Raw genomic sequence first — 23,515 nt, 5'->3', positions numbered from 1 at the left:
ACATGGGTTTTTATAGTCAGTGATCAAACTTCAAAGAATTAAGTAAGCAAGTGGACCAGGACTGTCTTAGTTAAGATTTCTATTGCTGTGAAGAGACATGGCAAATCTTTTAAATGAAAACATTTAATTGGGGCTGGCTTACAGTTTCAGAGGTTAGGTCATTATCATCATGGTGGAATACATGGCAGCATGTAGGCAGACATGGTGCTGGAGAAGGAACTGAGAGTTGTACATCTTGATCTGTAAGCAGCAGAAGAAGACAGTGTATCACAATGGACATACCTTGAGCATAAAAAACTCAAAGCCTAGCTCCACAGTGACACACTTCCTCCAACAAGGCCACACCTCTTAATAGTGCCACTCCCTATGGAACAAGCATTCACACACAAGAGTCTATAGAGGCTACATCTATTCAAATCACTACAAGGACTTAGGGATATTAGAAGACTCCATATCCAGATGAGATAAACAAGTAGACTCTAGCAGAAGCAATTCTGGAAACCCAAGGAGGCTTGGATTTTCTCTTGATGAAACAAATAGGATTCTACATAGCTTTAGGAGATGGTTTCTCTTTCAAGTAATCAGGGATTGGTTTGAGAAAATCTCAAAGGGAACAAAAAAGACATAGATCAGATAATTGGTATCAGTCTCTCTTACCTGGTCCCCACTTTATTATCAGCATTAGTCATTTAATTGATTCTTTTTTTTTTTTTTTTTTTTTTTTTTTGAGACAGGGTTTGTCTGTGTAGCTTTGCACCTTTCCTGGAACTCACTTGGTAGCCCAGGCTAGCCTTGAACTCACAGAGATCTGCCTGGCTCTGCCTCCTGAGTGCTGGGATTAAAGGTGTGTACCACCACCGCCCGGCCATTTCATTGATTCTTATCCTGATCAGGTTAATGGGGGAAACCTGCATCCTCAACTGCATTGCCAACTACATCGAACAAAGTAAATTCAGTTAAGCTACTGGTCTTAATGACCATCTGTGTCCCCCTTCTAGGACAAGACAAGGAAATAATTGACACATGCCCATAGAACCAATGGGGAATGTGACAAGGTAAAACAGTGCAGAGGGTCCTCCATCTTGTGTTCTTGTTGGGGCCAGTTTTTAAAGGCTTGACTAGAATTTAATCATCTTGATGAGAAGCGCTGTGGAAAACTACCCAACTTTCTTTTAGGAACCCAAGGTCAAGATGTCCCAGCTAGCTTACCTTAGCTTCTGTTAAACCACTTGCTTGCACAGAACCCTCCTCCAGCTACCTGCTTATCTTAGTAGTTTCTGGGTAATTTTCCACAGGGATTTTCATCAAGGAGATCCTAGGCAATTCTAAATATGGCCTCAGCAAGAATTCAAGCTGGAGGAATCTTTGCACTGTCTTTCCCTATCACACTCTTAATTTTATAAAGATACTGTGTCATATAATAAATTTTATTTTAAGTGGGTTCTCAAATTATTCCAGTGAATACCCTCAGTGTGTGTCACGTGATTCCATCTGTGGCACCTGTGGCTCCAGCCTCAGCAACTAGAGGCTTTTCTTAAGCTCATGTTTATTGCTGTCTAAGCCAGGGGAAGGGGAGCAGGTGGAGCAGCAGTGTGTGGTTAGCCACACTTCCCTAGGCAGCACAGAAAAGCCTTGTGGTCTAGGAACCCAAGAACCTCCATTTTCTGATTGGGTGGTAGCAAAAGACAAAAACCAAAACCAGTCTTCCCCAGGGAAGAGCACACCAGTTGGTTTTCCAGTGCTGTGTGCAAAGGCAAAGAGAAACCACTGAACTGACCAATTTATGTGTGGGGAAAAGGTTTTTATTATAGATTTGAGAGAGAGAATAGCCAGAGGTCTCTGCAAAAGTCCAAAGCAGCCATGGCTACTACTCTGGAGCAGAGAGGAGAGGGGCAGACTAACAAGGGCTGGAGATCTCTCTTTTAAGAGCAGAGAAAAGAGCAGGAGATGGGAAAACATCCTGGGTTATAAAGAAAACCCTGTAGTAGCAGGGTGCAGGGAGATAATCCTGTGAACTGGAACAAATTGGAAGTTCAGGGTATAGGGGAGGTGAGGTTAGCCAGGAGGCTAGAGTGGACTTTGATATCACATATCAATAGGGACCCCAGGAGCCTGGAGATTAGCATTGGCTTTGGTTTGCACCAGAGTTACATGTCACCAGGGAGCCAGATGCCTCATCAGCCAGAGGAAGGGGAAATAGGAAGTGGCTCTTCCTGGCTGATAGAAACCCTTCTCACAGGCTCCTGAGGACTGAGGAAAGTGTCTTCCAGCAGTCCTGAGCTGAAGCCAGGTTATCAACTTGGACTTAGTCAGTTAGCCTGTACTTTTGGGGTGCTTGGAGTTTTTCCTACAGACCTAATAAATACTAAAAAGTCAGCCCAGATAACAGACATACAAGTAACATTATACAGACTGAGAAGATTATATTTAGGAATATATATGTATGCACATATACATATAAACATTATATATATATGTATATATATATTAGCAATTAATAAAATGAGAGACCATGAATTTGGAAGAGAGTAGGGAGGGGCATATGGGAGGGTTTGGAGTGAGGAAAGGGAAGAGGGAAATGTTTTCATTATAATCTCAAAAAGAAAAAGAAAAGTAACAAATCCAAACAACCAAGGGAGTATGTATTCCACTGTGTGGACCCCAGAGCCTAGGCACAGCAGACACATTTGTGTAGAGGGATATGTGTCACACACCTCCCCACAGCCTGCTGTGTGGGTTTGGTATGGCCTTCCCTGCTATGGATGACTCCCACATTAAGAATATAAAGCAGGAAGCCTTGCTCCCAGCATGCAGTGCTTCACATGGATCTAGGAGAAAATTATCTGGAGAATAGAAGCAAACTGACTTCATTTGCATTTGTCTCTGGGTCACATTTATCCCAAGTGTCATAGTATTTTGTCTGCTGTCTTACAGAATCAACTGTGTTCTGATTTGTTACCACAGGATCCATTGTGTCCAGAAAGTGACTCAAGTCCATCCATTGGCATCCAGCCAGGAATGGGAAGCAGCCACCCTGGATTGTTCATAGGAGTCAAGGGAGATCACCTTTTACATTTTATTGGAATAAGCATCGTCCCAGTAGAGAGACGATTTTCCTTATTTGTCAGAGTTCTTCTTGTTGGGGAGCAAAGAATGGTTGATATTCTATCTCCCCCCCTACCCCCAGAAATCAGCCAACTCTATCAGCTCCATCCTTTCTTTCAGCTGGAAGATTAAGCAAAGTATTTCTGTGCTCTCAGGGGACACAGGAGTGACTTTTTTGTTCAGCTCCCTATGAGGTAGTGCCTGCTGCAAGAGCCCCATTGAGATGCACCCCTGCAGGTTGCAGACAAGTGGGTAATTATATCTGCTTTAGCTCTTGTCTGAACCAGAGGATTTGTTCAGAAGTAAAGCATCCTTCCATTTCTTTTGTAAACAGGAGTTAAGAGAAACTTTATTCAAACTTTCTGTCTTGAGTATTTGACTCAAAAAACAGAATATAGAGAAGATGTGTAAATTTACTTAAAGGTGAAGAGCTTGTGCCACCATAATTTAAAGTGTTAGTTTCATTTACAGATGTTCAGAGCACAAATTTGAATGTAGTGACTAGGAATAAAAAATCACTTACCCTTTATGCCTGCTTTAGGTATAATCAGACACATAATCATGAGTGATAAAGAATAAAAGAATCTGGAAGGATTAGATATGTGTAGCCAGAGCTCATGGATGGGGTCTCTGCAAAGCAGTTGTCCTTGCATATAGATAGAGTCCTGAAAGTCGGCTAAGCAAACATACAGGAAGAAAGGTTGGATGATGCCAGTACACAGATGAACTATGAATTGGGAATTACGGTGATACCAAGAAGGATAATTATAAGGGCAAAGTAAAACTGTATGGCCCTCAACTTCTTCAATAAAATTTGGGGGTTTACCTTCAGAAGCAGTAGTGTGACTTGAGACCATGTATGCACACACTTAGCCCAAGGTAGAGAAAGTGGAAAGCGGAAGGTGGAGGAGCTGTTAAGAATAAGATGAGCTGGCAGCTTAGTGGCAGCAAGTGGCTGTCTTAGTGTCTGGAATCCTGAAACCCCAAGGCACCCCAGAGATGGCTGCTGGAGCAGACCTGTCTTGCTAGTCTTACATGATTTCTTTTATTCCCAGATGCAGAGGAATACACAGAGGTCAGTCCTGGGGATCACACCTCCAGATACTGAAGCAGAGATGACACAAAGCTGGCCAAGGCATCCATTGTCAGCTTGGCATCACATCCGTTAACAATCATAACAAATCAAATAAAGACAATAGAGGAATTACACTTCCTGCTAATATTGTACAACCATTCTTCAGTCAACAGCAAGCATGTTAATCCTCTACCCTAAGGAGAAAACAAAGTTCATCTCCCCACCTATGAGAGAGTTCACACCTCTTCTACCAAAACCCAAGCTTCCATTGGTATCCTGTAGTTTACTGAGATATAATGAGAGTCAAGACTGTCATTGGCATATCTTGTTCTGCTCTATACAGGGAAATGAGGAGAGTGAGCCATGGTTAAATGTGCATAAGTGTGGACAAAAGAAAGTGAGAAAGAAATTCCATGATTATTGTGTCAACTTTTTGTCACTATGACAATAGAAAAACCGGGGAGAAGGAAGGAAGGTGGATTTTGGCTCATGCTGTCTCATGTTTGAGTCCATAGTTAGCTGGATTCATTCTTTTGGGTCAGATGCAGAGCACCATGAATCAGGGACATGTGGCATAGGCTGATCCACTCAAGAAGTAGAAATTGATGCAGAAAGGGCCGTGGACAAGGTATAGTCCCAGTCACCTTCCACTGAGGCCCCACCTCTGAAAGTCCCCACTACTTCAACAATGTCATCAGATCATGAACTCTTAGTGCATGAATCCATTTGTCAAGGCAGAGCCCCATGATCCAATCACTTCCCACCCCTGACCATTTTATGAGAGATTAAACCTAAAATATACAGCCCCTGGGGGCACTTTACAGTCAAACACATCACTGTTTTGTTTGTTTATTGAGACAGGAAGTCACACAATCCATAACACTATTGTCGTCATTGTTTTCACAATGGTCTCATGAGGTTAGCTGCTTCAATAACTGTCTGTCACCTGTTCAACCATCTTGTTCATTACAAGCATCTTTATTCACTAGCACTTGATTTTCTATGATGAAAATCCTCAGTAAGGAGAAATGTTATACAAACATGAGGTTGAATCAGCAGCTTGGTGAGTTCAAAATTACAGCTTTGGCAGAATAGAGGCAGGCAAATCAAGACAGATGTATTTGAAGACCTCAAGTGAACAACTGCAACAAAAATATCCTGCTAATATCCAGAGGATGATTCCATACTGTGACCTGAGAAACAAATTTAGAAATACTGCCTGCCTTCTCACTAAAACCAATGGAAGCCAACAACAAAGACTATTCTTAATGAAAATTCTGTAGAATTTCAAATTTATCTTCAACATACTTTAGTTGCCCTTGTTAAAAGTCATTTGAGTAGGGCAGGTGCATACAGTCCTAGATACTTGGAAAGCTGGGGTGTAAAGATTGTGAGTTTATGATCAGCTGGTTAACTTAACCAAATTTTACTGGAGAGGAAAAAAAAATCACTCTAAAGGTAGATAGCTCATCACAGATTGAGAAGTTGTATTTTCATTGGATATTTTCCCTTGCCACCACATTTCTCAGCTCCCTCCCATCCTTTCCTTTGTTAATTATTGTTTTTGCTTGTTTTGGGACAGTGTCATGCTATATAGCCTATGCTGGTCTTTGGAACTCATGATTGTCCTTTCTTAGCCTCTTGAATTCTGGAATTGTCATCCTAAGTCACCATCCTCCACTTCCCTCATCTCTTCTTTCCTTTATTCATCCTTTCTTTCCCAGGAAAAAATTTTTTTTTCTATGTTGCTTATGCAAGGCTGAAACTTTTGTATCCACCGTCTTTCTGCTTCATTCTACTTAACTAACTGGCATTACAAGGATGTACCATTTATCCATCTCTGTGACACATATTTATTAAAAAAAGACTTAAATTAAGAATTTATGAAAACCTCATAAAACTAATAAGAAAGATAATCAGTACATGTAAAAATGGAACCATTTCCAAGGTTTTTCTCAAGAGATGAGAAGCTTGCCATAAAGCACCTGATATCATGACTCCATAGGGAAAGGAGACTGAAACCTCAACGTTTGTTTCATGTGCACTTTCCCAGTATCCCATGTGTTGCTGCAGTCCAACAGAGTGAAGAAATATGTGGCAGCCTCCAGGGAAAGTGAAGGTTATGTTTCCTGGAAGCTTCCATCAGTAAACCTATGTAGACAAAAGAGTCTCATACTCAACATTGGAGGAAAGGTCTCTTTAATTAGGAAGTTGGTGATTTATTGAAGTTACCATGTGTGAGGCAATAAGTTACCTACTCAGTCACTATCTAATTTGAATACCCCACTAGCTTCTCCCATATTCACCTAACCTCCCAAATTCATGTTCTTTTAAGTAACTGCTAAGTCCAATTACTGATGCCCATTTAGGGATGGATGTGGGACCATGGACTGGAGCAGGAGAAACCCACCAGAGCCATTTCCAGGAAGAAAACAGATTCTCCTTCCCCTCTCATTTGTCAACTGTCAATAGTTCCTTAGCTAGTGGTGGGAGTCATGGGCTCTCCCATCCATGCTGGAATGACAGCTTGATATTGTGCAGGTCTTGTGAAGGCAAACACAGTTGCTGTGAGTTCACGAGTGCATTGGTCATGTCTAGTCCAAAAGTCACCATTTTTACAGTCTTTCTAGCCCTTCCTCAAGATGGGCCCCCAGCCTCGTGTGTGTGTGTGTGTGTGTGTGTGTGTGTCTGTGTGTGTGTGTCTGTGTGTGTGTGGTGTATGTGCGTTATAGACATGCATATATAGCTGAGCATTCCATAGACAGTTTTTCTCTGTACTTTGTCCAGTCTTGAGTTTCTTCATCAGTGGTCCTTCATTGCGTAAAGAACCTTCTCTGATGAGGTCTGCACATTTGTTCACATGTGTACACATACATACCAGGCTAAGATAAACATATGAGGGAGATCTATTTTTTTTAAGTTGCTGAGATTGTGTGACCTTACTTAATATTCTTTCCTGCTTATTCATGAGATTCATGTTTAAAATGTAATTTGATACTGTGTTCATTTAACAAAATAATGGGTTTATCTGTAGGGTCTATGAGCTTCCAGCCACAGGTTCTTGATAGGACTTACAGTACCATCCAGTATGTGTTCAGTCAAGGGTCACTACATTGTGAAAATGTCTAAATCTGTTGTTCCTGATTGAGGATCAGTCTCTAGCATGCTTCCCATGGAGGGGGAGGAAGTGCTTCATTGGAGCACTGCCATCTTGTGTCTGGCTCACATATGTGTGATGTTTGTACTGGCTCCATTGCTGCCCTGCAGAGTTCATGTTTTAAATTATGACAAAGCCTAGCTTCATAGAAGGGCCATCCCCAAACTGAAGTAAAATTCCTGGTGTAGCATTCATGCCAGAAAAGATTCAGGGAGATAGGCTCTTCTTTCAGCTGTTGCTTTCCTGGTTTGTTTGGACTTGAAATGAACAATGCACACACAGAGCTGGAGAGTTAGTCCTGTGCTTTGGAAACAAAGCCTGGCATTGATATGCAGGTGGGGGACATTTATTCCTGCTAAGTGAAATTGTGTCTACTGCTCTGTCCCTCACTGCCTTGTAGAAATATTATGAGGAGTGGAGACAAGTATTGATGGAGAAAATGTGTCATTTAAGGATGATTACACAGTAGCATAGTTTTAAATCCTCTTTATTCTGGTGTGTATTCTATTTACAGTACCTCCCAATGTTCCAGTTCAACACAGCAATTTAGCAACTTCCCAAGTAAGAAACTTTCAGAAGAATGGCATGCTATTGAACACAATCACCTCTACTCTCATTAGACTACTCAACATCCACCCACTTAAAACTGCTGGATACTAATGTGTCTAGGTCCAGCTGTTCCCATGGTTTCTGTTTCTCTGGACTGTGCTACATTGCTGCTCCCACTAAGGAGTCCATGTTTTATGTGAATTTTCTCTTATTCTTTTCTGGAATCTTAAACCTTTCAAGGGGTGTGTGTGTGTGTGTGTGTGTGTGTGTGTGTGTGTGTGTGTGTGTGTGTGTGTGTGCTTTAAGTACTTTCATTAGTCAGCCTACTTTCATCTGCAGATGCTCCAGTCTATTGTTTCTTTGATGCTGTATCATCCCAGGACTATCCAGTTTGAATGTTTTGGGGTTTTGCTGTCTTTTCTCCATATTGCATTATCATTACTGCTTATCTGAGGTCACTGAATTTTCACAATTCTTCTTAAAATAGATAATCTTGTTTCATTTTTTAAGGCAAGGGTTCATATTTTAGACTACTTCTCTCTCTCTCTCTCTCTCTCTCTCTCTCTCTCTCTCTCTCTCTCTCTCTCTCTCTCTCATTTCACCCAAGTCACTATCTTTATATCCTACCAGAACTTCCCTTGATTGGATGCTCACTGACAGCAAAGGCTTATAAAGGTCAGTCAAGGGCATCTGACCTGAATGTGTCTGCCCATGTAAAGGTTGTTCTAGAGCACAGTGAGAGGGCACCGCATCTGAATTGTAAGAGCATGTGTGGACATCTTCTGTAAGAATCTGTAGGTAAACACACTGCCAATGATTTCTTTCTTCTGAGTTAAACAAAGGGTGGGGTGGAGGTAGAGAGGAGAGGAAGAAATGGGGGAGAGGAAGGGAGAGAGTGGGAGAGGAAGATGGGAAGGATATCTCAGACCCAAGGGCATCTGGCCAGAAGGATAAGACTGAACTTCCAATTGATTTCCTTTGTTCTGGCTCTCTACAAAAATGCTAATGGGGAAATGCTGGGAAGGCAGAGTTTTGTCTGGCTTCCAGGAGTCAACAAAATACACATTAAAGATTCAGTCTCTGGGTTTTGACTATGTTTCAGACAGCAGGGCTGCTTGCAGCTTTTGCTTTTATACAAAGGTGGTAAAGGTCTCCAAATTTATAGTTTTATCATATGATCATTTTTGAAATAAAATTACCCTTCCATTTTTCATGGTCTATTTTTCATTAGGTTAGGACTCAACATAGCACAGATTAGCTTAGAAACAGGAGGTGTGCTGTAGACAGAGAACACAAGGATTTACTTCAGAGTATTTATCCTGCACTGGCCGCCAGAGGGCAACGTTGCACAGACTAGCCGCCTCCATTTCTGCAGTTGATCCCCACTTTCAACTCAGTCCCTCCCTGCATCTTGTAGAGTTCTTAGAACAACTGATGAGTGAAGACAGTCAGAGGCCAGGAAGTTCCCAGGACCAGGACCACTTCTGCAGCCTTTTGTTTGTTTGTTTTAGAATTTTATCTAAACAAGGAAGGTGTCTGGACAACTTTGTGCCCTTTGTCCTCAAGAACTGGGAACTGCAGCTGCTTTCCTGCTTGTGCCAAGCTTTTCCAGAAAGGCACCAGAGGTGTTTCCAGGGCTCAGCCATGCTTCTAGTCCTCATCTCATTCCTGGGTATACATTTTTTCCTGGGTGAGTAAAATATCCTTATCGTTTGTAGATGCACACGATTCACTGTTTTTGTCACTTGAATTTTATTAAGAATATTTTTCTCCATCGCATTTACTGATTTATCATTGATTTTGCAGGAGATGTCCAAGCACAGTCAGTTACCCAGCCTGATGCCCATGTCACTGTCTTTGAAGGAGACTCGGTGGAGCTCAGATGCAACTATTCCTACAGTGGAGCTCCTTACCTCTTCTGGTACAAGCAGAACCATGACCAAGGCCTCCAACTTCTCCCCAGGTACTTTTCAGGAGATCCTGTGGTTCATGGAGTGAATGGTTTTGAGGCTGAGTTTCAGAAGAGTAAATCTTCCTTCCACTTGAAGAAGACCTCTGTGCACCTGAGCGATTCGGCTGTGTACTTCTGTGCTCTGAGTGCACAGTGTCTGAGGCTGCAGGGGGAGCTGAACACAAACCTGTGAGATGCTGGGGAGGACTGTAGCTGGTTGACTTTAGATCATCCATGCCCCTGTAAGTAACCTAAATAAACTTATCGGTTCTCCAAGTTGAACTTCTGTGGAATCATTACTTTGGTCTGACATTGGTGCTCTATCTGTGGTATATAGACATCTGGTCACTGATCCCATAATATTTAAAAAAATTTAATAATGTATATGTAATATAAAATTGTCATTTTTTGAAAAACTTTTAATAAGTTTCTTATGATAAATGTTTCAAATGTGAAACAAATGGCTATTTCAAATATTCCTTTACACAAACAGCATTCATTTATTAATTTAAGAAGTATCTGTTAGCTATCTTTTAGGTTTGTGACATCTGTCCAAAGTAGGGTAATAAAATAGAAAAAGTTTGTTTCTTTTCTCCAAAGTCATCTGGTAGTGATTAAACAAGTGTTGTCATTCCTTACTTGTGTGATTTTTCCAGTGGATTACCACATGGTCAAAACTGGCTACATAAGAAACTTAGAAATGGCATGGAATGGCATTCTCAGGTAAGACAACGTACAAGGTGCAAATAAGCCAATCACAACTATTCTTCAGATTACAGAAGCACCATCCAATAGCTACCAGGTGTGAGACAAAATAAAAGAACCCAGAGTAGCACTCCATCACTGACTTTTGAGAATGTAGGTCAATAATCTTCTGAGCTTAGCAAATTGCCTAAAACATGGGCTGGGGGGATGGTGCATCTACCTAGCACACACCTATTTCCTGTTTAATTCTTGGTCACATTCATCCTTCCCCTATAACCTTAACATTTCCTAACTTAAGAAATTAAGATTTACACACTTGGGTGGCTCAAAAAAATGAACTTTTCGCCTAGACTAGCGATTGTACTCTTCCTAATGTTTGGTAAGTGGAATGGCATGTGGAGCTTCTGTCTTGTTCTATGATATTGATGTAAATTCTAAGGACAATTTTTCCTATAAGGCAGAATAAGGATCACCACCAAGCTGGCCCACAATAATTGTTGTTATTAATTTCTCTTTTTAGGAGAAAGCAATGGAGACTCAGTGATACAGACGGAAGGTCGAGTCACAATCTCTGAAGGGACTTCTCTGACTGTGAACTGTTCCTATGAAACCAAACAGTACCCAGCCCTGTTCTGGTATGTCCAGCATCCCGGAGAAGGTCCACAGCTCCTCTTCAGAGTCTCCAAGGCCAACGAGAAGGGAAGCAACAGAGGGTTTGAAGCAACATACGATAAAAGATCCACCTCCTTCCACTTGCAGAAAGCCTCGGTCCAAGAGTCAGACTCGGCTGTGTACTACTGTGCTCTGGGTGACACAGTGTCACAAACTGCAGGGGGAGCTGAGCACGAACGCTGAGAAGCAGGAGACTGGTGCTGAGTGGGTCTGAGATCACTCATTTAGGGACCAGGGGAAGGTCTGCTATTGTTAACACTCACCATACATTCAGACACCGCTGCAGTGTAAACCATGCAAATTAACACTAAGAACACATTAGGAGAACAGGAAGTGAGCATGCCTTAACTTAGGCTTGATCAGAAAGAGTGAAAGCAGTCACACACCACAATGATTTCCTTTTTGATTTGTTTTGTGAGATGGGATTTCCAGTAGCTCAGGCTGGCCTTGAACCCCTTCCTTATGAAGCTGAGGTTGGCTTTGAATACCTTTTCTTTCTGCCTGAACCCCCAGAGGGCTGTAGTTATAGGCATGACCCACCGTACTAGTCTGTCTGAATTTGTGATTTCTTAAATACAAATCTCTTGCTGAAATTTGTCTATGTGTTCATCATCCCATATAATTCTTATCCCCGGAATCCAACTCATGTCATTAATGGAATTATCATGGCTTAAAAGGGTGCACATGCTCCATGTCTTCCTGGTAAAGTACAGTAAGAGATGGTTTATTTATCCTTCCTCTCTAGGTCTAATGGTTTACTTGTTATTCCTAAAAATTCTTACATTTGACTGAATTTAGAAGTAGAAATATCACTTAATAAATAGAAATTAGAAGAAGAAATACATTCATGACATTTTTATTTGGCTTCCTTCATTCTTTTGCCCCAAAATATATCATATTCTATAGCATCTTCCTTCTGTTTCTAGTGTTTTTTTTTTTTTTTTTCAGTGCAATAGGTCTGTGGTTGTGATCTGCATGGAGAAAAAAGATGCTGAATCTTGGGTGCTTTGGTCCTGGGGAAAAAGTGAGTTAAAATGAAGGGATGAGTGTTCTCAATTAGTTAACAGGTCAAATGAAGAAGACTGAGTTAAGCACCAGGGAAATTGGGTGACATTGTTGGAGAAAGAAACTTGGATTGTGGTGGACTTGAAACTTAATATAGGCTATGAATTAGATAGAGTGGACAACTATTCCAAAGAGACTCATAGTCCTCAAAGAAAACCAGGGTCAAATGGATGGGTATTTACCTGTTAATGGAAGGAAGGATTCCTCCTTTCTGTAGTGTATTACAAAAGACCAAAAGGGATCCCAGACTCAAAATGTAACAATTATTTTTTACTTTTGTCAGTGCTAGGAATTAAATGCAGGCATCTTGAATGCAAAGCAGGGGCTCTACTGAGCTATAGTCTTAGCACTAACATGTTTATGCTTTAAAGTGCACCATTGATAAAGTGAACAGAGAATCCCGAAGTTGAAGAAAATGTTTGCTAATCATGTACCTGCTGAGGCAGTGCCAAACAGAATGTATATTCACATCACTATTTTTTATTTTTATTATTATTTTAAAAATGTATTCTCTCACACAATACTTGCCCACTACAGCATCCCCCCACCTTCCCTGTCCCTCAGATCCACTGCTCCTCAGTTTCCCTTCAGAAGACAGCAGGCCTCGCAGTGATTATGAAATGAACACAGCACAAGATACAATAACACTCGGCATAAACCCTCACATCAAGGCTGAATGAGGCAACCAAGTGGAAGGAAAGGGGGCTCATGAGTAGGCAAATAGAGACACCCAACTCTCATTATTAGTATTCCAACAAAAAACCCAAACTAAACAATCACAGCATGTATGCAGAAGACCTAGCACAGACCGTGTAGGTTCCATGGATGCCGCTTCAGTCTCTGTGAGCCCCTGAGTCCTGCGTAGTTGATTCTGTGGGCTGTGTTCTCATGGTGTCCTCGACCACACTGACTCCTCCAATCCTTCCTCCCCCTCTTCTGCAAGGTTCCCCGAGCTCCACCTAATATTTGGCTGTGAGTCTCAGTATCTACTCCCATCAGCAGCAGGAGGAAACCTCTTTGATGAGAACTGGGCTAGGCACTGTTCCTATGAGTATAGCAGAATATCACTAAGAATCATTTCATTGCTTTTTTTTTTTTTTTTTTTTTTTTTTTGGCGTGCATGTGTGTGCATGCATGGGAGGGGGTGAGGGTCAGTCATGTTCGGTTCTACCCTAGGTTTCTGAGCTATCCAGTGTCTGGATCCTGGTCATCTAGGCAGTGGTGGTCATGGGCTCTTCCCTGTGGTGTGGGCCTCAAGTTAGACAAGTCATTGGTTGGCCACTCCCACAAACTGAGCCACCATTGCCCTAGAGCATCTTGTAGGTTAGACTGGTTGTGGGTAGATGGTCTTGTGGCTGGGTTGGTGTCCCAATTCCACCACTGAGTGACCAGCCTGGTTACAAGGAGACCAGTTCGGACTCCATATCCTCCATTACTAGGAGTCCTTGCTAGGGTCACCCTTCTAGGTTACAGGCAGTTTCCCTGCACTAGATTTCCATATTGCTCTCTAAATGCCCACCAATTCAAGTTGTCTCTCTCAGTACCCCCCCTCTCTCTGTATGTCCTTTCCTCCTTCACCTGATCCTTCCTGTTCCCACCCCTGCCTGCCCCCAGTCCACCCACAAAATCTATTATATTTCCCTTCCCAGGGAAATCCTATCATCCCTCTCAAGTACCCCTTGTTACTTGGCCTCTCTGGGTCTGTAGAGTGTAGAATGATTATCCTTTACTTAACTGCTAATATTCACTTATAAACAAGTACTGTTGGGGGGCTACCCACCACACCCACATTTTCCCAGAGTGCTCTTGATTAGGAGCAGCGGGAAATATTAGATAGAAGGATTTAGTGGGGGAAGAAACAGATAGAAAATACAGGTTAGCCTCGAGAGGGCCTGGAACCTATTCCTTCGGGCCCTGAGTGTCTCTGCCCTAGGGTATTTATAGAAATGCCAAGGGGTAGAGCAAAAGAACTCCACCATCACAGCCCAGTGCAGACCATTGCAGACAACTGTACTTAGTCTGTGGTTCAATCATCTTCTCTATGCAGACCTGCTGGGTAAAGCCACTAGGAAACCTGAAAATGAGCTCCCACAGAGCACATACCATCTTTGTCTTTCTGGGTCTGGGTTGCTTCTCTCTCAGGATGTTTTCTGTTTTTTGTTTTTCTAGTTCCATCCATTTGCCTACAAATTTAATGATGTCATTTTTAATCTAACAACCAAGTAACACCCCATTGTGCTATCTATCTACCTACCTATCTATCTACCTATCTATCTATCTATCTATCTATCTATCTATCTATCTATCTATCTATCTGTCTATCTGTCTATCTATCTGTCTTTTCTTCCCTAGACAAGTTTTGCTGTGCAGGCAAAGATTGAACTCAGATTTGGAAGGCACTTATCCTGTCTAATCTTGCACAAGCTGGGGTTTTAGTCATGTTCCCCTGTACCTGACTTTATAGTTACATAGTTCTAAATAAATTTTTTTATACATAGACACATATTTTTAATATTAACTACAAAATTTTCCACTTAAAAAAGTGATTTGTTTTTATCATTATCTTTCTATGAATTGCCATTTATTTTTTGTGTTGCCAAATATTTGTCGAACTAGGAAACATATAGTAAAATCCAATATTGTTACCACAAAACTACCAGTTTTGCATTAAACAAATGCAATTATTTGTACCTATTGTGTGTCAAGCCATAATTTAGAAGACAGTATGCAAAGAGAACCAAACTGTAGCTTTGGAAGAACTTGCTTCAGTGTTGGTTTACAGAGGGTTTTCACCATATTGTCATTATTTTATCTGAAAAAAATATAATTTTCTCTATAATTTTATTGTTTGTTTGTAGCTGAAGTTTTCTCTGGTACTGCCCAGACCCATGGACCCTGTAGTGATTATAATATACATTATAATATAATATAATAATATAATATAATATATAACATGTATAATAAAATATAAAATAATAACTCAGAAGCTTATATTAATTAAAACTGATTGGCCATTAGCTCAGACCTACCACTTACTAGCTCTTACATTTAAACTCAGCCCATTTCTATTAATCTGTATGTTGCCACATGTTCCATAGCTTTACCTGTGTGCCATTACATGCTACTCCCTGGATGGCAGGCTGGCGTCTCCTCTCAGCCTTCCAGCCTTCCCACAGTTTTCCTTGTCTGCTAATCCACCTATACTTCCTGCCTGGCTACTGTCCAATCAACATCTTATTTATCAACCAATCAGAGCAACACATATTTACAGCATGCAAGACCTCCCACAGCATTTGTTTGTTTGGTTTTTGGAGAGAGGGTTTCTCTACGTAGTCCTGGCTGTCCTGGAACTTGCTATGTATACCAAGCTGGCCTCAAACTCAAAGAGATCCACCTGCCTCTGCCTCCCTAGTGTTGGGATTAAAGGCATGTGCCCCAATGCCTGGCAGAACTTCTTAGCTTTAATACTGCTGGTGTCATTCTTGGTGTGCCCTCTTTCTGTCTCCTGCTTGTGGAGCAACATCTAAGCTCTCAGCTGCTGCTTCATCCACCTGCTGCCTGCCACCTCTGATCCCCCATCATGGGCTCTAACCCTCTGAAACTGTAAGCCCCAAATAAACTCTTTCTTTTCAAAGTTGTCTTGGTGATAACATTTTATCACAGCAATAGGAAAGTAACTAATACAAGTAATATGTACTCTATCTTTGTTTTTATTCTATGTGTATGGGTGTTTTGCATTTGCATATGTCTGTCCACAGTGTGTGCAGCCTGGTGTCTGTGGAGGCCAGCAAAGGGCATCAAATTGCCCAGAACTACAGTTACAGATGGTTGTGAGATGCCAAGTGCATGCTGGGAACTGAACCTGGGTCCTCTGGAAAAACAGCCAGTGTTTTTAACAGCTGAGCCATCCATCCTCCATTCCCAATATCTGAATAAGATTATAAGGATAATTAGACTTTCAGACACAGTACAAAGACAAGGAAACAAATGCATCAAAATGGGCTTAAGGAATAGAATGTGAAAATGTTAAAGATTTCTCTATGTATGATTGATTATGATGCCAATTGATTGTGTAATTGATCTCATACAACATGATATTAAAATGTATAGTTTTCTATGGCTATCATAGAAAACTATAACTGACTGGCAGACTTCAACCACAGACATTTATTTTTCCACATTTCTACACACTATAAGTCCAAGGTCAGGAAGTTCACAGGATTAGTTTCTTCTGAGGCCTCCCTCTGGAGGCCTTTATCCCTAGGCCCAAACATGCTTTTCTAGGAGGATATTAATCTATACTTCCTATATGAATATCATACTCATTTAATTAGAGCTGACCTTATTTTGCCTTGATTATTTTTTAAAGGCCCTGTCTTTGAATACAGTCACATTCTGAGGTTCTTAAGGTTTTAGCTTCAACATAAACATTTTGGATCAGGATCAACTCAGGGTTTATCAGTCACGACATTATATATATATATGCATGAAGAATGTAGACTCCTCCATGGTCCAGTGTACTTAGAATTTCTGATAAAAAAGAAATCATATACATCCTAGATGATGAGGTGTAGCATGAATCTTAAAAGTTCTTATTAATAAAATCAAACCCGAGGTGATTTATTGGGGTCCATGCTGGTAGATCAGAGAGACAGAACAAGCCACAGCTATCTCACCTTGCCAATTCCTCAGCTGGTCCTGTTTCCTCAGACTGGAAGCCTCTGAGTCCTCATCCAGAATGAATCTCAGCTGAACTGTGTTGCTCCAAAGCCTGAAAGCTTAACCAGCCACATGCTTAACCAGACCAAAATGCTTAAACAGTCAAATGCTTCTAGTTTCTGGTCCTCACATCTTATATATCTTTCTACCACCACTCCCTAGGATTAAAGGCTGGCTTTCTGGGATTAAAGGTGTGTATCACCATGCTTGGCTATTTACCATGTGGCCTTGAACTCACAGAGATCCAGAGGGATTTCTATCTCTGGAATGCTACGATTAAAGGTGTGAGTGCTACCTTTTTCTAGCCTTTGTATCTAGTGGCTGTCTGTTCTCTGACCCCAGATAAATTTATTAGAGTACACAATATTTTGGTGAACACAATACCACCACAATGAGGCTTCTCCACCTTCTCCTAAATGCATTTCTAGAGGAATGAGAAACGTGTAGCCATTAACTCATCAAAAATCATGCTTCAAACTATGGAGCTAAATAGACCAGTGTTAAAAATTAAAAGCAATTATTCAATATAAATGTGTTTTCCTCTGTGATTAGTAAAATAGGATATGGAATTCTCTTAGTTTTGGTTTTATTTCTTTCTGTAGCAAAATTGTCATTTTTTATCAATATTTTGGTTTTGTTCATTTCTGCATTTCCCAATTCTCTTCCTGCCTGAACATTAATTCTACTTTATTTTAGCCTTTTTATCCTCTTTTCTCAGACTTCGGCTTCTCAGGAGCTATTTTAGTTGAGTAATTTGCATTCCCCCTTCACCACCACAGTTATTAAGTCTTTGAGACTTTGGTTTGCTGGGTGTGGTGGGGTAGTAGATGAGAAAGAGTGCTATGGTCCCTGCACAGAGGGGGAACAGTGACAATACTGTTCTAATTTGTTTTATATTGCTTTGATGAACACCAGGACCAAAGACAGGGGAGGAAAGGGTTTATTTCAATTTACAATTTACCCTTCATCATGAAATACATGAGGGCAGGAACTTAAGACAGGATCCTGGAGGTAGGGGACTAAACAGAGGGCATGAAGTAGCGCTTCTGACTTGCTTGTTGTTTGTGGTTTTCTCGACTTGCTTTATTATATGACCCAGGACCACCTCTTCATGAGTTGTACCACTCACAGTTCCTTGTTCCTTCCAGATCAATCATTATTTTAAAAAAAAAAAAATGTACCATATTCACACCCACAGGTCAGTCTGATGGAGGCAAATCCTCACCTGAGATTTCCTCTTCCCAGATGACACTACCTTGTGTAAACTTGACAAAAAGTAACCAGTAAAGTGAATTCCTTGACATCGTGACACAGAAATGCATCAGTATTAAATTGTATGCTTTCTTATTTTTCCCCAAGATCTCATGCTAATATAAGAATATAATGGACAGTAAAACTTTAAAAGTTCCACAGTCTTTGAAACTCAAACATTTTAAAAAGTTCAGTCTCGCCAGGGAGTGGTGGTGCACACCTTTAATCCCAGCATTTGGAAGGCAGAGGAAGGTGAATCTCTGTGAGTTCGAGGCCAACCTGGTTTACAGAGTAAGTTTCAGGACAGCCAGGACTACATAGAAAAACCTTGACTCAATAAACCAACCAACCAACCAACCAACCAATAAACAAACAAACAAAACCAAAAAGCTTTCCCCAGGTCCTCCCTTCAAACCTCCTTCAACTTCATGTAGGTTTTTTTAATTACTCATTAAGTTGGATTTGTGCATAAAAATGGGGGTGGGGCACCCACAAAAGCATCATCAACTTACCTGGTATCATTTACTGAAGCAGACTGACTCTGTCTTCCACAGAAGCTATCAACCACTAATATGGCTCCTCAGCTAGTGGTGGGGGCTCATAACCCCCCCCCACTCTATGTCACAATGTTGACTGATTTAATCACATTCAGATCTTCTTGTTCCTGGCAACCACAACCACTATGGCTTCCTAAGTATAATAATATCCTGAAGACACTAGTCATCTCTGACTTACGGCTTTTACAACCACTCTATACAAACTATTGTGGTGTTTCCTGAGCCTTTTGGGAAATGTTGTGATATAGATGATATAGTTCTAGCTGTGTGTTTCACAGACACTTAATCTTAACACTTTGAACAGTTGTGAGTCTAATATCATATTAATGCTGGTGAATACAAACTACTATCTGCTGCACAAGAACTCTTCTCTAACTAGGATTGACTGCTGCACTAATCTATGGATATGGTGAAAGAGAGGGAAATTTGATACTATGTCAATTTAGCAAAAACAATGCTAGTAAAATTTCCCCTGGGGCCTATAAACTCCACAGGCATAGGTTCTTGGACAGATTTATAGCACCAGGCATTCACTTTTCTCCTGGGGAGCAGACCAATCAGAAAGAGGTTGGCCACTTCCTTACCATTTATAGCACTCATGACCATGGACATATTTTGCTATATTAATCATTATTATAGCTCTCAGGGTTCACAGATCGTTAGGACTGTTGTGGACTTTTGTCTCCTAGTAGTCTGAGTTGCACTGATTTGGAGTCAGTAAGGAGGTAGCCTCCTGATTAGTACTGGCTTGATTGCTCTAAGTCCAGTGACTAAAGTGTGTGGTGTCTTCAGCAATGTGGTCTTGTCTTCAATTTCTGGTGAATGACCAAGTGCAATGGCAAATAGGTTACATTGTTCTATGGGTCTCTATGACTGTCACTAACTCTGGGAGATGTACCCTATACCTATGGATTCTGGAAGAAGTATTACCTGTGTAGAATAACTTCATTTACTTACACACACACACACACACACACACACACACACACACACACACACACTTTTCAAACGTCCTTAGTGTTAGTTGTTACTCCAGCCATCCTTCCTTTCTGCCATGCCCTCTCATCCCCTTTCCTAAGCAGAAAAATTACCATAGTGTTGACTGAAAATTAAAATTTTTCTTCCATTTGTACATAAGGGACTGCAAATAAGAGATTATAAGTTTACATTGATCCCAGGCAGGAAGAATATTGAAGACATCCATTAACATATTATTCCCATTCTTATTGCTGTTGATAGACTATGAGTTTAAGATTTGGGGTCATGAACATAGTTCATGGATCATAGTGCCATTTTTATTTTAAATGTCATTAAACAACACCAAGAACATGTATGTACCTTTCTCCAACTTACTAATAATGACCCAGCAGTATGTAAAGAATTACCCCCAATCTCTACATATTAACTCTGCATTGTAGTCCTTGGTCTAAGATCACTTTGTTGGACTTGTTTATGTTTGTAGAACATTCATTCTCAGCATTCAGTAATTTAGAGATGTGGCCACAAGATGGCATTGCATTCTGGTGGAATAGGAGAGAACTGAAGCATTTGTTTTCTTATTGGCTGGATAGATAACACAAGACGCTACTCTAACTGTTAGAGAAAGGGGGACAACCTTGAAATACAAGTAGCTGACTTGGCAAGAGATTGCAAGTCTGTACTGATCCCAGGCTGGAAGAACAATGAAGACATCTATTCACGCTTTATTCCTGCTCTTGTGCCTGTGGATGGACTGTGAGTTGAACACTTGGGGTCAAGGGAAAACACTTGGTGTATATGTTTAGATATCCAGGGGAAATCTGTTTCATACAGTTTCCTTTAGTTATTGTGGACAAAGATTATCCAGCCGAGCACTGCCTGACTGCCCTCCTCCTTTCTGGTTTTCTTTCTGTGTAGGGGAGAGCCATGGAGAGCAGCTGGAGCAGCAGCCTTCCACTCTGAATGTTGGAGAGGGAGACAGTGCCATCATCAACTGCACTTACACAGGCAGTGGTTCATCATACTTCCCTTGGTACAAGCAAGAAGCTGGGAAGAGGCCTCACCTTGTGATAGACATTTTTGAAAATGTGGACAGAAAGCAAAACCAGAGACTTACCATTTTATTGGATAAGAAAGCCAAAAAATTATCCCTGCACATCACAGCCACACAGCCTGGAGACTCTGCCATCTACTTCTGTGCAGCAAGCACACACTGGTTCCCAGGCACCTGCAGCCTGTTCTCAAACTTGCTAGGGGGGGCTGGAGCTCCATCCATATCCTGTGTCTTATAGTAAAGCATTTGTCATATTGTTTATTTGCCATGGAAACTAACATACAGATATTTAGAGCATAAATGAGAAAGTTAGGCTCAAAGTGATAAGAGACAGACTGAGACCGAGACAAAAAGAGAGATAGAGACACAGAGAGAGACTTTGTTGTTTAAGAGTTTATTATATTATCTTTATTTAAAATGCCTAATAAAATAAAATGCATATATGCGTGTGTGTGTGTGTGTGTGTGTGTGTGTGTGTGTGTACACATACACACATATGTTACTTTTGTATTGCTGTGAAGAGCCACCATGACCAAGGTAACTTATAGAAAGGAATAATTTTATTGGGGGCTTGCTTAGAGTTTCAAAAAGAGCCCATGATCATCAATGACAGGGAGTATGACAGCAAGCAGGTAGGCATGGTATTAGAGCAGTTGAATGGAGATTACATGTTGAGACAACAGCCATGAGGTAGGGGCAGGGGAGCGGGGAGGAAGGGAGAGAGGGAGAGAGAATGCAAGAATAGCATGGAATTTGAAACTTACACAATATTTGAATTGTATTTCACTAATTGCCAATGATATTGAACAATCCTTCAGATACTTGTTAGAAGTTTTTATTTCTTCTTTTGTAAACTATCGATTTTGGTGCATGGCCAATGTTTAAATTGTGAAGTTGTTTATATATTTTGATAGTTTCCTCTATCAGGTGTATAGTTGGAAAGATTCTTTCCCCTTCTATGGGGTGTTTGTTCTTCTCTCGATTATTTTTTAGCTAGTACAGAAGCTTTTTGTTTTTATGAGGTCACTTTTATCAATTGTTGACATTAATTCCTGGGCAAATGGGTCCCACGTAGAAAGTCCTTTCCTAACATTTCACCTTCTGGGATTGCCTGTGTTTTCTTCCAGCAGGTTCATTGTTTCATGTTTCACATTTAGATCTTTGATCCACTTGGAGTTTATTTTTCCTAGGGTGATAGACATAGGTCTAATTTCCTTCTTGTATATGTGGACACCCAGTTATCTCAACACCACTTGCTGAAGATGCTGTCTTTCCTCCAATGTGTATTTTTGGCATCTTTGCAAACTATCAGACAGTTATAGATACATGTGCCCATGTTTCAGTCTTCTATTTTGTTCCACTGGTCTATATATTTGTTTTTGTAATGGTAACATCTTGTTTTATATAACCATGAATGAAATTGGACCCACACCTACCACCTTCACAAAGAAGCAACTAAAAATGGATCAAGGACTTCAATGTAAAATCTGAAATTTAGAAACTTCTAGCAATATAGAATCTGGAGTGGTAAGCCTCCATCACCAGCATTATTCTTTCTGCTGAAGATTGCTTAGGTATCTTGCACCTTTTGTGGTTTCATATAAATTTTAGAACTTTTTTTATATTGCTGTGATGAATGTTATAGGGAGTTTGATTGGGACTTCACTGAATCTATAAATTGCTTTTGGTAGAATGGTCATTTTCACAGTACTGTTTCTACCAATCCCTGGGCATGATAAGTATTGTCATATTCTAGTGTTTTCCCCAATCTCTTCATGTAAGTTTTGTTTATAGAGTAGGGATCTTTCACCTCCATGGTTAGGTTTATTATTAGACCTATTTTGTAGCCACTGTGAATGGGAGTGTTTACATATTCTCTTTCTTAACACATATGCTGTTGGTGTATAGAAAGACTACTGATTTTGTCAGATGATTTTGTATATTGCCATTTTACTGAAATTGTTAATTATTTCTATAATATTTCCAATCTCCTGTGTATAGTATCCTATCTCCTACAAACAAGGATACTTTAATGTCTTCTTTTTCTACTTGTAGCTCTTTAATTGCCTCCTCTTGTATCTAGATAGTGCTTCAAGTTCTACATTGGAAAGGAATGGAAATGGTGGGCAACCCTTTCTTATTTCTTATTTTAATGAGATTGACTTGAGATTTTTCTCTGTTTAGGATGATGCTAGCTGTGGGTTTTCATGTAAAGCATTTAAATATTAATGTACGTTCCCTCTAGTCCTACTTGCTCTAGGACTTTTATCATGAAAGCATGCTGGATTTTTCCAAGGTCCTTTCTGTATGTACTGAGATCATTTGACTTTTGTCTTTAAGTACATCTATATGATTTGTTACAGTTATTAACTATATACAATGAGTACATAAATATATACAATAACTATATATTATTGTATATAATAAATGCATACAAACTACTATATTGAACTATCTGTGCATTGTGTGTGATCATTTTTACGTAAGCCTGCATGAGGTTTGCAAGTATTTGAGTGAAGGTTTTTGGATCTATGTTTCTCCCAGATATTGGGCAGTTTTCTTTTTCTTTTGTGTCTTTACATTGTTTTGATATTACAATGATACTATCTTCATAGAAATTTGTAAGTCCTCATTCTACTTCTATTTTTAAAAATAATTTTAAAACGTATTAGTTATT

General features: G+C 40.4%; 3 gene segments (V, D, J or C); all 3 read left to right on the top strand.

The window, feature by feature from the left end:
- Nucleotides 1-9,297: 9,297 nt before the first annotated feature.
- Nucleotides 9,298-10,036, top strand: LOC114688314. The segment is given in 2 exon segments: nt 9,298-9,576; nt 9,693-10,036. Coding segments are annotated over 2 exon segments (594 nt in total).
- Nucleotides 10,037-10,875: 839 nt separating this feature from the next.
- LOC114688315 lies at nt 10,876-11,653 on the top strand. The segment is given in 2 exon segments: nt 10,876-10,921; nt 11,063-11,653. Coding segments are annotated over 2 exon segments (381 nt in total).
- Nucleotides 11,654-20,447: 8,794 nt separating this feature from the next.
- Nucleotides 20,448-21,076, top strand: LOC119088479. The segment is given in 2 exon segments: nt 20,448-20,540; nt 20,703-21,076. Coding segments are annotated over 2 exon segments (426 nt in total).
- The last annotated feature ends 2,439 nt before the right edge of the window (nt 21,077-23,515 follow it).

This window comes from Peromyscus leucopus, chromosome 9, assembly GCF_004664715.2.
Source record: "Peromyscus leucopus breed LL Stock chromosome 9, UCI_PerLeu_2.1, whole genome shotgun sequence".
NCBI lineage: Eukaryota > Metazoa > Chordata > Mammalia > Rodentia > Cricetidae > Peromyscus > Peromyscus leucopus.
This window is presented reverse-complemented; position numbering and strand designations above follow the sequence as displayed.